Genomic DNA, 16,672 nt, shown 5'->3' with positions numbered 1-16,672 from the left:
GTGTTTCATTCGTCGCATTGTCTCAGTCACGGTTACGGTTACAGTCAGTCTAAGAGATACAAGGGAGTGCGTAAGACGTGTTGATATTGCTCGGTTGTGAACGGTAAACAAAGTCTTAGTACATTTGAAGAGATATTTCAGAAGACAACAAAGGTAAGACTGAATTTAAAGATTTTAATTTAATTTGTAAATAACTACCCTGCAAGCTAGTGGGCTTTCGGCTTACTTCAAAAGAATATAGGCCATATCCATTTTAATAATAACAAAGATGACTAAGCTCTAGTAAAATTGAGCCCTTGTATAAGTTTATCTACTGAATGTAGTACAAGTAAATCCATATAGCCTACTATGTAGATAAAGTACAACCACACACACTTTACAGCTAACGTTTTGTTTCGGCGTATAAAGTATTTTCCTCTTTCACTATTTGGTGTCCCAAAATAACGAATATTGTGAACGCTTTTGGTAGGATTTTCCAGTGTTGAATCACAGATTTTATGTTCATATTTAATGAAGTGATTCCTCAATGTTTCTTCCGTATAATCTTTCCAGTTTCCTTTTCGTCAGAGATTCTTTTTAACTAACGGAGGAATCCCTCTTGTCGAAATCACCTATACCAATATTTAAGGTTTGATGGATTTTGTTCCTTACCAAGAGGGCGAGACAAAAATACATGGTTTAAACAAACGGATACCCAATCTGTCACTGAGCTAGATTACCGTGTGCTAAATTTTCTCCTTCATACAAGTGAAATAACCATATTTCTGAAGGCCACGTACTGACACTGTTTTACTTTTATCTGTAATTTAAAGCTCTCTGATAATGCCAATAATAAAGCCCAATGATTTTCATAAGCATTATTTTTCAATTATGTTACAGCGGAAAATTATCTCTCCTTATGTAAACACAAATTTCGAAGGACGTATTTATCAAGATGCGTAGTACCATATTTTATTGTAATCCTTTCATCGACCTTTAATTACCTATGAGCACCGGACTACCCATCCCGTCGGCCTTTGAACATTTTTTAAATATATCAGCTAAAAACCTTCCGATCGGACAGCTCCCGATTACCGATTACCTGCTACGGGTTTATGCATGTCCCACCCACAGAAAGGACACATAGAAAACGAGGAATTGCGCAACGTTTGGAGAACATTCGTTGGGCTAAAGATTTCGGGGAGTGGCTAACTCGTTATGAACCTCGGCACAGTTAAATGACTCCACTTTGTCTACAGACATCGCTGAGTGTGCCGAACCGTTTGTGTGTGTCTCTGCACTGGCTGCATTGAAAAGCTGTGATAGCATTTACAGCCAAATAATTTTATCTGACACAGTTACTTGTTAATTTGTAAGTGGGGGAATGCGTTACTTTCTCAGATGACAGAAATAAAATTACAGTCACTTTTTATGAAAGCATATGCTTGTCCATGCACACATTTATTCAAGCATGCACTTGTAAGAACATGCTTACATGTTCAGATTCATTGCATGCATGCCTTAATTCCCATGCTGTTATTGCACTAGTGAATAATACATTACAGTGTCGTGTAAAATGCTTTGAAAATCATTTAACAGTAGTGATAATCTTGGCTGGAATTATGAAGTGTGGCGCGCTCGTAAAACGTTGTGTAAGGCTAGTTTCTTTGTGCACGTCATAACGCTTGAATTTTACATTATCTTGGTCCTTCATTGTTCCTCTTAAGTGCCACGTAATATAAAATACCCCGTAATGTGTTACGACAATGATGCAATCTATGGAGGAACATATCTAACATAAAACTAGTTTTTGCATTTTGCTGGTCGATCACTCTTGTGCAGACGCGGTAACACTCCCAGCGAAGTACTTATGTTGTTGACTGTACAGTCTACAGATCTAGATCAGGTTCTATAAACCATTCATCTGTGATAGATAATTTTATGTGAAAACGGTACTTATTTATTTCATATGTTTATATATTTTTCATTTTGTTACTTTCATGGATAGGGTATTCAATCTTTATATTTTGCCATTTACAATGTGTGTCTCAAGGTGTGTGAAGGACCTGTCGAGCTTTTCGATGTCGCTTTTATTTTCTTCTTATTTTAAAGGATATTTTACTGAATTATTCTATTTTCATTGTCAGCGTACCATTACGGAAGAATTATACCGCCGAAGGATTGGTTGAATTCGTCACTTGTCTAATGAGTAAACAAATATTGATGAAACTCAAATGTTTTAATCCTTGATCTCGACAGGGGTTTTCCATTAAAGAAAGGCCTGAACACTATTCGTGTTGCCGTGGACGGTGTGATTAAATGCAGTATACGGCAAAATGGCGCAAGCGCATCTTGGACCTCCCTATATGTTTCCTTGTATGGGGTGTTTATTTTCTTATTTATTTATTTTTTACCTCATACACACTTAAGATAAGCCAGCCGGCAGTGGGAAGCGGTAAGGCAGGTTTTACCGGAAATGAACACCGTCTACACACAGCTACAGTCCATTATTTTATTCACCCTCAGATATTTATTTTCACGAAATGCATTTACAATATTTCATACACGACGCTCATCATTATTACGTCTTAATCGATAAATGGATTATTCTTCTACATTCACTGGTAAATACATTCTGTAATGAGCTCCTGTTAAATGCTCTTCTTGTTCACTGTAAAAGGGGATGACAGTATTTCATAAACATTAAGTGACATTTAAGAAGAAAAGTCCGCCATACTAGAAAGCGATTGCTTGCAAAGTTTTTGACGTATGCTATTTGAAACCATACTGGCATTTTTCTCTGTCTTTTCAGTAATTTTGTAGTCATAGCATTCAACCTAACCATCAAACCCACAACTAATAACAGTGCATTGTTTTTACACATACCCTTAATAGAAATTGTAGAAAACGCATAATGCTCGCACAGTTGTGTTGCGTTGTGATAATTTTCTGCAATTCGCTAGATAGTTTCAGTAGAGACAAAAATATTACAAAATCTTTCCTTTCTTTTTCAGAAAAAGAACGCAGAATATGCACCGATTTTCTCTAGCTATGGAAGAGAGTATTAAAAAGGTAAAGTTTAATTTAATGGAAACTTTCTCTATATTACTGATATATCATTGAGACGCCTAATACTTATGAATGCACTAAGAGGCAAGCCTGTACACCTGCTGTATCTACCTACTTTGAAATTATTTCAATTTTGGCTTTCTTCATTTTAGGGTGGGGAAATCAACAGTCTTTCGGACTGTGATTCCCAGCACAGATATGATGACAGAAGAATGAGGAAGTTGGTCAAATTGTTCAAGGGCCATCCAGTCACGGCACATTCTGGTATCCAAAATTTGGCGTCAAGTCCCAAGCTTCAGGGTCTTTCAGCTGTCGGCAAAATGGTACGTTTCCATTTGTTACTTCTTTTGAATGAACACCATATTCTTTGGAAGCTTGAATTTCAAGTCAGTGGCCCTTGTGGAGTTGCTCCATTGAATAGGGGTCCACCTTCTGAATAATAATAATAATAATAATAATAATAATAATAATAATAATACTGTTAAAAAGGATGGCAGAATTAAGCGAGTTGATTTTATATATTGTTTTTATATTTTCCTTACAATTCGCTTCTCAGGCTCAGCGATGTTTCTGAGTAACTGGCCAATATTCATATTGGGAATTTTCAAAAATTATAAATGCTGAAGGAATCTTTTATTAGAACAAGATATCAGGTCCAGGTCAAGCAGGGGTCGTCGTCAGTGCTGGTATTATTCCGTAGGCGTAGTCCAGTTCGGGCCGGGGATCGTCTTAGGTTAAGGGCTGGTATTGGTGCTGGTATAGCTGGTATCACGTGACGTTTCGACCTTCTCGTAGGTCATCTTCTGACGAGTCGGTTAAAGTGACTGTAGCAAGAAAGTTTGCGAAACGGTATTTATAATAATGAATAATAATAATAATAATAATAATAATAATAATAATAGCTTGCTCATTAATTTCTGAACTGAGACCAAATGTTGATGAGCTAAGATTCTACTTGTAATTGTGGGCGGTCCATCACAGATAACGTCTTTAAGCAAGGATGAATGAACTGGGTGATCCAAAGGTTTGGTCTTACTGAACTTTTTATATCGTGGGTATTTATTAAATGGGAATTTGATTATGATAACGTTAAAAATGGTTTTTGGTGTATGAAAAAAGTAACCATACGTAAGGCTTTCAGCCAGTGTTCATGTCCTATTGACAGTAACGGAAAACTTGTATTAAAAAAAAAAAAAAAAAAAAAAAACTTGAAGGGCATTGAAAATGAGTCTATACAAATTGGTAATAAAATTAATTTTATAAACATTCAAAAGTCCCTTCCAGGACATTCGCAGTTCATCTTTGCCGATCTAAATATACATACTTCAATGCCTTCAACATGTTTCAGAACGGTAAATAAGTCTACTTTGGGTGCTTCATTTTTGACAGGTTAACCAGGCGTATTCCATGGGGAACTTTTTAATAGAAAAAAATAAATAAAAATTGAAAATGAGACCAATCATTATTGTCTTCTACATTGTGAGCATACATTACTTGCAAAATTAACCACCAATTGTTAATTTTCCCAGATCTCAATATTCAGAGCAGCAGAGGGAGGAGACTTGCAAACTGTCAGGAACCTGATCCATCAAACTGGGCCAGAAATCAGGAAAGCCAAGAGCCGTTGCACACTGCTGCATGTTGCAGCTGCCAATAACCACATACATATTGTGAAGTTCTTGCTGAAGTACATAAGTCCTAATGTGATCAACAAGAACAAGCAAACCCCTGCTCATTTGGCAGCCATGGAAGGATGCACAGACATACTGAGAACCCTCCTGACTCATCCCAGGATCATAACAGACATGAGAGATGTTTGGCAGAGGACATACAAAGATTGGGTAAGTATAAGATTATCTTTCATATGTAGAGTAAATTTTGCGCTTTTCTGACTATATAGCTACTGGGCTGTAGTGCCCATATTATAAAGCAAAATTATATCAATTCTTCAATTTGATAACTATAAAGCAATTTCGTCCTAGGTTCATGTCCTCATGTTTATTTTTCATATAGGATTCAATGCTTCGAATCGACCGAGCGGCAGCGGTTGTCCAATAATTTGTCATCCAAGAAACATTTACCCAGTACAGTCCTTTTATATCCCCCATGATATAACAAAAGTGTAATCCTCAGTGACGGTAATTTTTGTTATACAATAATGGGGCCAGGAACTAAGGATTTTGAGTCTGTCGGGTAGAGTTGCAACCACCCAGTATCCGGGTAAAAAGCATTTCGTTTGTAATAATGCGGTAACTTCTGGTAAGTCACTTAAATGATACTGTACTGTACATATTCAACAACAATCTAGGAGGGAAAATAGGTTAACATGAATTTCCAATGTGGTGTTGCGATGTCATATTACCTCTCTCTGTTAGTGCATGGAGAAAGTTTGGAATTTTCCTCTGGCAAATTCCAGTACCTTTTTGCACTTTTGATCACCGAAATTAAAAAAAAAAAAAAAAAAAATCTGCGATCAAATTATTCATCAAAGCATCTCGACAAAGAGTTGTATTTTTCTGGAAATCATAGTATCCTATGATAGGTACGATAGCTGTGGCATTGACTTATCCCCTCTTAGGAATCTTTTAATAAATTTTAATTCTAACTTATCATATTCCAATAACTAGTCCTTTTGCTTAATCCTTAAACTTTGTGGCGACATGAAGTGTAAATGCACTCTTTATACATAGTATTTATATGCAATGAAGAGCAACAAGCTTTCATAAGTTAATTTCAACAAATTTCTCAATCTATGTTGAAGATGCATTGACGTACCTTAACACGCTTGCTATTAACCAATTTCACATAAAAAGGGTGTCATTTCTTGAGATTTACTCATGCATAAATATACACAAAGATACACATAAATGCTTGCTCTCACTAATATTAACAACGCAAATCAAATCGAGTGTTCTTTCAGTTGGCAGGGTCTCTTTTCGAAGCTGTGATGGCTAGCGACGAGCACCAAACCAGAGAACTTCTAGAACTGGGTGCCAATCCACACAGCCATGCGGGCAGCAGCCTAGTGTACTTCCCTGAAGAAGACTTAAACATCACGACTGCTCATCAATTGGCCATTTTCTTGGGTGAAAAGCCCATCTTGGACATGTTCCCAGAGGTAAACATTTCTTTCTCTGAAGCTTGACATTCTTTCAAAGGGCCGTTTATCAACAGGCTGCCATAGTTTTCTCTTTTGCTTATATATATAATATATATAGATATAAATAATTAATAATAATATATAATAAGGCAAAAAAATTTTGAGAAAACTGTGGCAGCCTGTTGATAAACGGCCCTTTGAAAGAACATATATGATATATGAAAAATATATATATAATATATAATATATATATATATATATATATATATATATATATATATATATATATATATATATATATGTAGTGTAGTTCATGTTTTATTCTCAATTTATCAAGTGATTGGAAATGTTCATCGCATTTATTGTTCCCTGTACACATTGTTATTTTTGTGACGTTTCTCATATTTTATCTAGAACGATGTTACACGTGGAAAATTAGAAAATTAATTCGTGGGCCTTTTATTTTTATTGCAGGCACACAGTTGTGAGAATTTCAGATGTATGGGAAAGGAATGAACATGACATGAAGATAAAAGGTAATGAGTATTCAGGTAAAGTCATAATGATGTAAAAAAAGTGTCAGAATCGATGAATACCTTTGCTTGTATTGTATTTTTATAATAAAAAAGGGTTACCTATTCTATTTGACAGCAACCCAAACTACATGACAATGATTGTTTAGACCTATCTTTACTTTTGTTTCAGGTAAAAGATTGGAAGGGGTACTTTACCAGACGGGCTTTCCGATTCAGTATTTATTTCCTTCAAGTACAAATGAATATTGTGCCATAAAAACTTTGGAAAAATCATGGTTGAAATGACACCTATACATGGAGTAACAACCCCGCAGGTTTGAACCTTCACGTCCAGTGCAGTTCTTCGCTTCTATCTAGTTGTGCCTAGAAACGAAGCAGCGAGTCCAGAGAGAGAAAATTCGGGAATCTGAAGCGTGCTTTGGTGAGACCCAGCTCACACTTGCTGAAAGAACGTTGAAAGTATGTGGTCATTTACAGGCATAAAAATGACTTACAAGACGTTGAAGAGGCATGCTATTGTCATATGAATTAAACCAAAAGGTCATGAAGGGCGTGTAACCCTGCAGGTCACCAGCCTACATGAACGCTTGTTATAATATTTGTATTAAAAATGTTGTATCGAGTATCGATTGCTAGGATGACTAAGATGGGTGACTAAAATCACATCATCAATGGTCATCATCCACGACAAGGATTTTTAGGAGGGCTGTTTGCATGTATGGAGTTGTCATTGACAGTCACGGTTAGTCAGTACAAGTGGAAAATTTTTATTTTGTTAATACACGTTTTCGTAATTACATGCTTTTAATATTCCTACTAAAACACCAGTATCAAGGATGAACGTCATGAATTCAGTACTTGTCGAAAAGAAAGAAAAAATAAAATTAAAAAAAATCAGAACCTGGGTTTATTCCAAAGGTAATTCTTAATTATTTTTCGAAGCTCAGTTAAGAAATGACTGCCTACTCACTGTCACAAGAGTTGAGTTCAGTTACACAAGAAGAATACCGAAATTAAGATGGGGCATACTGGGTATTACGAACCCACTATCTAACTATATTATCTCTGCAGCAATAAAATACAATGAATGTTTTGTCATATACATTTATGTTCATCTAAAAAATTCTAACAGCTGAGGTAACTAGTAGACATTATCAATTAACTATTTACAAGTTTCCAAGTTATCTTTCTTTGCAAAATACGAAGAATTCTCCAAGCTTTCCGTGTGCTGAAATGTCCATTGCTGAATTAATATAGCAACTTGGCCACATCTGAATGGAAAGTATAGTTTATTGTGTTTAACTTTACAGATTACTTGGCCTTTCATTAAAATTATATTATATCAAATGTGCACTCATTTGCGCAGAATAATGAGAAAATGCACTTACCTCCTGCTCAACCATAGCATTTAAACAATTCTATCTTTTTCATCTTCAGACATGTTTACTATAAGGGACCCAAATCACCAGAAAAGAAATTACAGCATAAGTTCTATTTAGAAAATTCCTTCTGTGTGAAAAGAAAAGAAACCAGATTTTGTTTATTTACAAGTGGAAGAGTGTTACAAAAATTTGAAAAAAAATGTAAAACAAGAAGTGGTGTAAATAGATAAATTCCCTAATAATTAGAGATAAATTTAAGGCCATATTGCTATACTCTATGATAAGCAAACGTTCCTGACGCTTTAGCAGAAATGTATTTTGATAAGGGCAATTTTCTCCCAATGTATTAGCTCATAATGTACAGTGGAAGCCGCATATTTGTAAAATTAAAAATAAACAAAAAGTACTAGCTGTTTTTCATAATCCTCATCCTTCATAAGCTCGGCAAGTTTGTAATTGCTGATGTTTACCGGAATTATGTTGAAAGCATTTGCCCAACTGGTACGACTATATAGGCCTCTTCAAGAGAGACTACTGAAATGCCGCGACAACTGCGGATCCGTATCGAATGGAATGGAAAGGCCAGGCCCAGGGATCTCTGAGTTACTCAGCGCTGAAAGGGAAATTGAAAAGGAAATTGAGAGTAAAAGGTTATCAAGGCGTAACATGAGGAAACTTCGCAGCTGCACCACAATTGTTAGAAGAGGGTGGAATGAAAGATGGAAGGAAAAGAATATGAACGGAGGTACAATAAAAGCAGTGAAAGAAGGGGGGAGGGGCTGCACCTAGGAAACCGCAGGGAGGCTGAAAATAAACTTGAGAACCTACAGTACACCGCGTGGGATGCATTGACGGCGCTACTCCCCTTCGGAGGGAGGGATCTGTATCGAGCCCGAGTGCCGAACAGTGGTGTGAGATGCTACTTAAAATTCCTTGTGCATCTACAGTGTATGGTTCTTTCTTAACTACTTTACATTAAAGTGGGAGAGATTATCGAACATCTATAAGTAATTTTTAAAAATCATTATTCTGTGACAAATACTTATCAAAGGGGAGTGCTCATTCCTTAGCATGAAGGGAAGGGTGGGCCGGGAGAATGCGCTATCCGCTCCTGTCCTCAGTCCTGTTACAGTTGACTGTTGCTGTGTGTACGTAAGCTACCCGTTTTGTTTTCTTCGCCACCACAAAACCCATCCTCAGCCGTTTAAGTAAGCAAGCATATGCTCGAATGCTCAACTGAGTCTTGTTGCATTTGAACGGCTGTTTGCATTGAGTTTCAAATTACTATACCCAGTCATCTTAAACACACACACACACACACACACACACACACCACGACTATGATAACTTTTCTCAACCTCGTCCATGCCTGTCTTAAATAACCATCTGTTACACCCACACACACACACACACACACACATATATATAATATATATATATAATATATATATATATTTATATCATTTTTATTATATAAATATATATATAGATATATATATATATATTATATATATATAAAATATATATTATATATGTATGTATATATGTATATATATATATATATATATATATATATATTATATATATGTGTGTGTGTGTGTGTGTGTGTGTACAAAAATAAGTTTTATTCGTCCCCGAAATAGTTCCAGTATTTATAGGAGTGTTAAGCAAAACAGGAACGTTTATTCATCCGTAAAAAGCATTCATTTTCTGTAAAAATGGTTCATCAACAAAAGCATTTTACAATGTAGCTACAGATTTCACTCTCATGTGTTATGCTAATTATTTGCTTATACCAACCTTTTTCATTAGCATATCATCAGAATGGGTTAATAATGTTCCGGATTATATATATTCCACTCCTGGTACGTAAGGTCTATGTACGATGCATATCTAGAAAACGTAAATGACCTGAATAAAAGGAAAACTATTTTCTATAAGGCGCTTCACTGACAGTGCCCTCCTCAAAGTTCCTTTTAACGCCTCTCTCTCTCTCTCTCTCTCTCTCTCTCTCTCTCTCTCTCTCTCTCTCTCTCTCTCTCTCTCTCTCTCACACACACACACACACACACAAGCAAACAATAACTCCAAAAGCGCCTACGTGACAGTAATCTTGCTCCTCTCGCCCGCCCGGAATGCGTTTCCACGGTGCGCGTCAAAGTCAAAGCAATAAAAAGACGAAATGAATAATGCCACAATAACAGAAACACAGCCGATTATGAAATGTAAAAAAGGCCACCAATAACAAGTAAAATTATCAGATGAAAACAAAAATAAAGCAAGACGAGGTCTACCAATAACGAATTGTAAAATAAAACATAAACATGAGAAAGCAGGATATGGAGAGTGGGCAATTTGTTTTTAAAGAACAATGAACTAACGTGAATTCGCAAATACTTTAGCTTCATACAATGAAGAGGAAACGAATGAAGTACCAGGAAGGCACCAGGAAAAATATCATCATACCGTATCAATAATCCCGTAAGCTCTGCAGGAGTACAACTCAATACAATTCCATCACAGTATACTGTCTAGACCGTGCAATGAGGGAGTCACTTCACTCACTGGTACAAAATTATTATGTTCTATACATTTTCAAACAGATACAGAGGAATACTAGCTATAAAAATGAAAGACTTTAACGTGAACAGAACCATAAAGAGCGTCAGAGATTAAATAGAATAATAATGTTAATAAGTACGACACTGCATAACAGAATGAGTTATCAAGGATTTTAATATCAATTGGAAAACAAACAAAAACTTCTTTCAGTTTTCCTATAAATATGGAAAAAGAAGCCCACAAGATTACTGAGTATATAGTATTTTATTTTACTTGAAACTCGAGTACTTCCAGGCCATAACTGTGGTCCTTTCTGACCACCTTCAGATCCCTTGAGAAACGGCCACAGTTAGGGCCTGAAAGTGCTCGAGTTTTAAGTAAAATAGTATGCAAATACTTACAAGTAAGCAAGTTATACTCTGTTATCTTTTGGGTTTCTTTTTCCATCAATTAGAAAGTCGATAAAAACTATAAGGAACTCGGAGGTGAACGGAGCCACCGAATCAAGGCGAAATCCTTGACGAAGTGAATATTTCAAACTCAAGACCGACAAGTGCTAGGTCATTCAAGTGGCAAGAAACATCGTTAATTAATAAAATAATTGCTACCAAGGACCAACATAACTGTTATGCAACCCATAACTATAACAGATCCAAATTCTATTCCTTTGATCTCTCTCTGTCTGTCTGTCTGTCTGTCTGTCTCTCTCTCTCTCTCTCTCTCTCTCTCTCTCTATGTGTATATATATATATATATATATATATTATATATATATATATATATATATATATATACACACACATACTTAGTGGGTTTGTATAAACATATACATACGGTAAATGTGTTCTGTAAATATGTAGTGTTGAAAGCCAGACAAATCCTAAGAGTTCGATTTCTTATTCATTTTTGTGCGTGTGAGTAACCCCATTCCAGTGATCCAGGAATAAATGTATCGCAGGCAAATCGTCTAGCAACTGAACCACTTGATTTTGAAATGATGTAATCTTTTTCAAGTATTGTGGAGAATTTAACATCTCAAGCGCCAAAAAATGTGCTAAATACATTCAGTTGACAGACCTTTGCCAAAAGCACATGGTCAACTCTGTCTCATGCGTTGACACATTCAAGATAATCTCGAGGTCAACAGTCAAGCAGGCCTGGACTGATATTTCTATGAAATTAATGCAATCTTTAAAATACATGTACTACGGCGACCCATTTTTTGCATTCGCATGGATGAAAAGCATGAACAGTATGCACTAAACACCTGAAACATCACCTTTTTCACTGCTTTTCGTTAAGGAGCATAAGGAAGAGGTCAGAACATTGAGCAACCTGGCTAAAAATAGCCTGTTTTTAAAATCGTCTTCAAAACTTTGTAAAACTGCAAAAAATCTTGCATTTTCTAAGATGATTTTTTTTATATACAAAGAAGCTAACATGTTACAAGGGTAGCCTTTAAGGAAACAGGAACTAACAGGAATTGGTCAGTGCAGGTATACAAGTCTACAGGCCATCAAACGAGAATAAACATCTGTGGGTTTATTAGACGGAAGAAAAATGATTTTCTGCTCATTAATTTGTGAAACACTAACATGAGGAGCAACATATTCTTTCAGAAAAATAACTGCTTTGTTAGTGACCACATCAAAACTATCATGAATATTTGAATGCATCAGTAAACAGAGATTCTAACACTACTACCTAAACCAAGATAAAAAGTATTTTTTACATCTTTGTTTACACAATAAGAACGTAAAGAAATTCACAATGAAATCTATTACCTGAGCAAATATTTTTAATTATTATTATTATTATTTTTTTTGCAAATCCAAAGAAGTGTACAAAATTTATGATTCAACGGAAACCTTTCCAGAAATTAATACCCTCTCAAGCTTTCATTTAAAATTAAGTCTCTCTCTCTCTCTCTCTCTCCGTCTGGATTTTTCCAGTACCAAGAAACATTTGTCCGGTAAGTCCACATTTTGTATGCATTCTTCAGCAAATTATTATACAATATTCAAAATATAAAACTATATTAACTTAATATAGACAGCTGAATAAAACTGCATCAAAAGCAGGTGTTTCCATTTTGGTTTTATTTATTACAGCAAGGAGAAAGCGTTGAAGAGATGTAAAATTTTCGAAGACAGAGGAAGAAACCATAAAAACAGAATTCTGGTCATTTTCAAATGGGTACACACACACAACAACAACACAACACAACACACACAACACACACACACACACACACACACACACACACATATATATATATATATATAATATATATATATATATATATATTATATATATATATATGTGTGTGTGTGTGTGTGTGTGTGTGTGTGTGTGTGTGTGTGTAATTTGACTCATATCACGTATATATTACAATATATAAAGTGCTTGCGAGGTTTTCACCTGTATTTGGCCAGATGTCGATGTAAGAGTGGTCACGTCATCTTAAAAACTTGTATTTAACTTAGAACATTGCATGAGGTTTGCCCTTTATATATTCATTAAAAAATTTCCTTTAGAATAAACTTTGCACGTCCGAAATTTCTTTTATTAAATAAACATTTATAAAATATTTCGGTAATACAAAGTTATAGCACTATCTAGAAATTCCACCTCTCTCGAATGAATGACCATCTGGGAGTGTATTCAACCCGGCGTTTGATTTGCTTACAATGGCTTGTCTTGTGAACACTAACAGCTTCAATAACAGTCATAATAACTATTAAATATGCATAATTAATTTATATATATACGTTAAATGAATTGAATTTGGCAACATAAATACCCAGGTTCTTACTTATAAAATTAACTGGAATCCGGTGACATAGTCAAGACATAGTTATTCCAAACGAACGCGTACGACAACTGTAAACATTGCGACTGCAGACTAGCGGTTGACCCAGACGTGCATTCTCCCGGCCTACTGTGATTGTACTAAAGTGAGGCAATAAGGCGTTCGCAATGATAGGAGTAAAAGTGTTCGTTCAAGTGTTACTTATATCGTTTGTAAAGAATGCCGCAGGAAAAGACTTTTACAGCTACGCCGTGAAAGACCACGAAGGCGAAGACTTTTCGCTGGAGACATACAGGGGCAAGGTGATGAATGTCATTCTGAGTACAATAATGTAATACTACCTATTTGGAATAGTTTAAGCAAGGTTGTGCTGGAATACCTATCCGAATAATGTATGTTCTTGCTGAATAAATATTTACAATTTAATCTCTCATTCTTTAACGGGAAATAGGGTAAAAAACCGCATGGTACAGGGGTGGACCATGTACGATCAACGTGAACAACCCCAAAAAAAGTACATTATACCTAACGCGTCCTGACATCGGAGATGGGCATCAGTCGCGACTTGTTGTTGGTGAGAAACGGAGCTAAAGACCTCTACTCCGGTGCCAGGACGCGTTATAATGTACTTTTCATGGGGTTTTACACATTGATCGTACATGGTCCACCCCTGTACCATGCGGTTTTTTATCCTAATTACAGTCGTTCAAACAAATAATACTTAAAATTCTTGTTCAGGAGGTATAACTGCATAGAAAAACTGCAACTGCCTTAGTCTAGGCCGCCTTGGAATAGATAGTACCCTAGATCTACCTTTTCTTCAAAGTTAGAAATTAAGGCCAATTTTTAATATTTAAACAGAGGGTAATGAAAAGTGTGGCCAATGCAGTGCACACTACCCCAAAATGCTATAGAAAGTTTTACTCACGATTATAAAAGTTTAAAAAATTGATGTCATCTCGATGTTTGTGGAGTCGCTTGTGTCAACAAACTTCCCATTTCCTGTGCTAAATCCGCACATCACTTGTATCCATAGATGCTGGGGCACTTCCATCACAACAGTCGTAAACCCGACCTCTAACCAATACTTATCTAAGGGAACTATGGCATTCTTTGCTGGGTTTTGCGCTCTTCGATTGTATATCAGTGTTGTCAATTGGTATGTGTTTTCCCTCCAAACTGGGTATACACAAAACCTAGGAAATAAGTGAAATTAGCATATTTATTTGTAGATATATACATATTACAGTAATTTTATCATTACTGCATTACTATGACAACTAGAATTCATGGAAACAGTTTGTAAATGCATCGGCGTATGTGTTAAGCTCCACTAGATGAGCAACAGTGAGTCTTTTTGCCGTTGTCTGCTCGTACTTCAGACATATCTGTAATTTTTCGGGGGTTAGTTTGGTTGCAAAAAAGGGATAATAGACATGAATTAAATAAACATTTTGAAGTAACAAAGTAAAGTTAAACTAAATAATGAGTAAAGTAAATAATTAAGGGAATAAAGCTTTGCACCTCATAAACAGTGTAATCGTCTGCTGCTCGTAACTGTTTTGTGGAGGGAGTGCTTAAGAACCAGGAACAGCAACGTGGTTCAAGTGCAATTTGGAGTGAATTAAGACCAAACTGTGCATAATTACAATCAAACAAGCACGATGGAGTTTCAGTTGTGATGGCAGTAAAGATAAAACCACCGATTACAAGGTAAAAATGAGTTCAGTTCAAACCATGACCCTGGGAATAAAAAGTTTCATACTTTCATTAATATAGGCAACAAAATGTTGTTTTATTGTGTTGATTACAACTGCAATCTGAGTAAGATCAATAAACGTTACGTATATACGCTAACATTGTTCAAATGAGTGCTGGGAAAGATGGTGGATTGTCTGTGGTTAGAACGGCGAGCCACGCGATTGCTGCCATATTGGATTTCAAAACTGCCTTGAAAACATAATTTATGAAGAGCTCACATACTTATGTTAGTTTGTATGGGACTTTTATATATCACATTATGTTGAAACTTCAATCTTTTGAATGGTATGCTTAAAGGTGTAATTGTATTTTTGTTTCACCAATTAAATACAGAGTGAATAAGGCCTGGCCAGCGCGATGACTATGGATCGTCTTCGGTTGTTTACCCTAGTAGGTATACCTATAACCTACAAAAGTAACCACAACACTCATTCTAGATTTTACAATTTGGTATCTCTAGGCTATTCAATATTAGTGGGAAACAGAGGAGTGGGGGATGGGGGTGGTTTAGCTTGTAGAACTAAGGCCAGTGTTACTACGAAGGTCCTACTAGGTCATCCTCGCCTCTTACCCTACCCTACAGGTATTATATATTTCGCTTAGGTGTTGTTTTAGGTGTCGAGTTTGTATTGGGTTGAGCATGCATTAGCCTAACGCCGGAAAAACATAAAAAAGGATAACATACTTCACCAGCTTTAGAACAAAGTGTTTTTGGAAACTGTATAATAAGTGAGTGCAAGACACTAAGGTCTAATCTACCCCATTTCTTAATCATGGATGCAAAAATATAGCCATAATTTACATGACGCCCAGCCAAGGATACATTCTTTGCTATTAATATGATCTTTTACTCTCCTAGTGTCTCTTGAATTTCTGTTGTGAACTCTCCAAATGTGTTATTTTCTACCAGGTCTGATAATGTCATATTTTATTTTTCCTTTAATGTTCACTGCTTTTCAATATTTTATTTTCTATTGCAGGTTACACTGGTTGTAAATGTTGCCAGTCATTGTGGATATACTGAAGCAACATATCGAGCTCTTAAGAAATTACATGACATTTTAAGTAAGTAACATAGGTATTGAGGCCATGGGTGATTTTTTTTTTACTTCATTTTACCTTATGGAAGATAGCTGTTTATTCTATTTAATAAGCCAACACTGCATTAAGGTTTTTGGTAGAGTCAACTGTGGTTTGGCTAAGACCACCAAATTGAGAATGGGTTATGTCTCAAAGGTTTTGTTTGTTAGGTGTAGAGCAACCAGTTTGAACTGTTATTAATCAGTTTTGTATTACTCAGTGGTTCAATGAACTAGATACTAAAACTATGGTTAAATTATTGTATTCTTGGAACTAAATAGAATGCCACACTGGAGTAATTTTATATCATTGTCTAATTGGCCACACTTGTTTGACTCATGGACACTTAATAGCACACACGACCCAGTTCCTGTATGCAGAGACTGCAGGT

General features: G+C 35.8%; 2 protein-coding genes across 5 annotated transcripts in view; both read left to right on the top strand.

The window, feature by feature from the left end:
* Positions 1-7,478, top strand: LOC135220961 (uncharacterized). Of its 3 annotated transcripts, none has more exons than XM_064258627.1 (8): positions 1-153; positions 2,994-3,051; positions 3,201-3,371; positions 4,578-4,889; positions 5,062-5,307; positions 5,969-6,166; positions 6,623-6,684; positions 6,854-7,478. In XM_064258627.1, exons 2-5 carry the CDS (start codon positions 3,010-3,012, stop codon positions 5,104-5,106), a joined length of 570 nt encoding a protein of 189 aa, XP_064114697.1. In that variant the 5' UTR covers positions 1-153; positions 2,994-3,009; the 3' UTR covers positions 5,107-5,307; positions 5,969-6,166; positions 6,623-6,684; positions 6,854-7,478. The 3 variants fall into 3 exon arrangements, with proteins under 3 accessions (XP_064114697.1, XP_064114699.1, XP_064114698.1); XM_064258629.1 differs by having other exon boundaries at positions 6,623-6,699; XM_064258628.1 differs by lacking the exon at positions 1-153 and adding an exon at positions 1,236-1,351.
* A 6,031-nt stretch (positions 7,479-13,509) lies between these two features.
* Positions 13,510-16,672, top strand: part of LOC135220959 (glutathione peroxidase 7-like) — an 18,103-nt gene continuing 14,940 nt past the window's right edge. Inside the window, exons 1-2 of one of the 2 annotated variants that reach the window (XM_064258625.1) lie at positions 13,510-13,742; positions 16,182-16,266. In XM_064258625.1, coding sequence (XP_064114695.1) covers positions 13,608-13,742; positions 16,182-16,266 — 220 coding nt within the window. In that variant the 5' untranslated portion in view covers positions 13,510-13,607. Of the gene's footprint in view, positions 13,743-15,524; positions 15,592-16,181; positions 16,267-16,672 lie in introns of those variants that run through there. The other variant, XM_064258626.1, reaches the window with a different exon arrangement.

The sequence above is a fragment of the Macrobrachium nipponense genome, chromosome 2 (assembly GCF_015104395.2).
Source record: "Macrobrachium nipponense isolate FS-2020 chromosome 2, ASM1510439v2, whole genome shotgun sequence".
Classification (NCBI taxonomy): domain Eukaryota; kingdom Metazoa; phylum Arthropoda; class Malacostraca; order Decapoda; family Palaemonidae; genus Macrobrachium; species Macrobrachium nipponense.
The sequence above is the reverse complement of the archived record's forward strand: the minus strand, read 5'-3'. Positions and strand labels throughout refer to the sequence as shown.

Coding starts and splice junctions, on each gene's coding strand:
- LOC135220961 (XM_064258627.1), top strand. CDS start 3,010: ATGCACCGATTTTCTCTAGCTATGGAAGAGAGTATTAAAAAG. Junction 3,372..4,577: donor TTTCAGCTGTCGGCAAAATG/GTACGTTTCCAT, acceptor TAATTTTCCCAG/ATCTCAATATTCAGAGCAGC. Junction 4,890..5,061: donor AGAGGACATACAAAGATTGG/GTAAGTATAAGA, acceptor TTTTTCATATAG/GATTCAATGCTTCGAATCGA.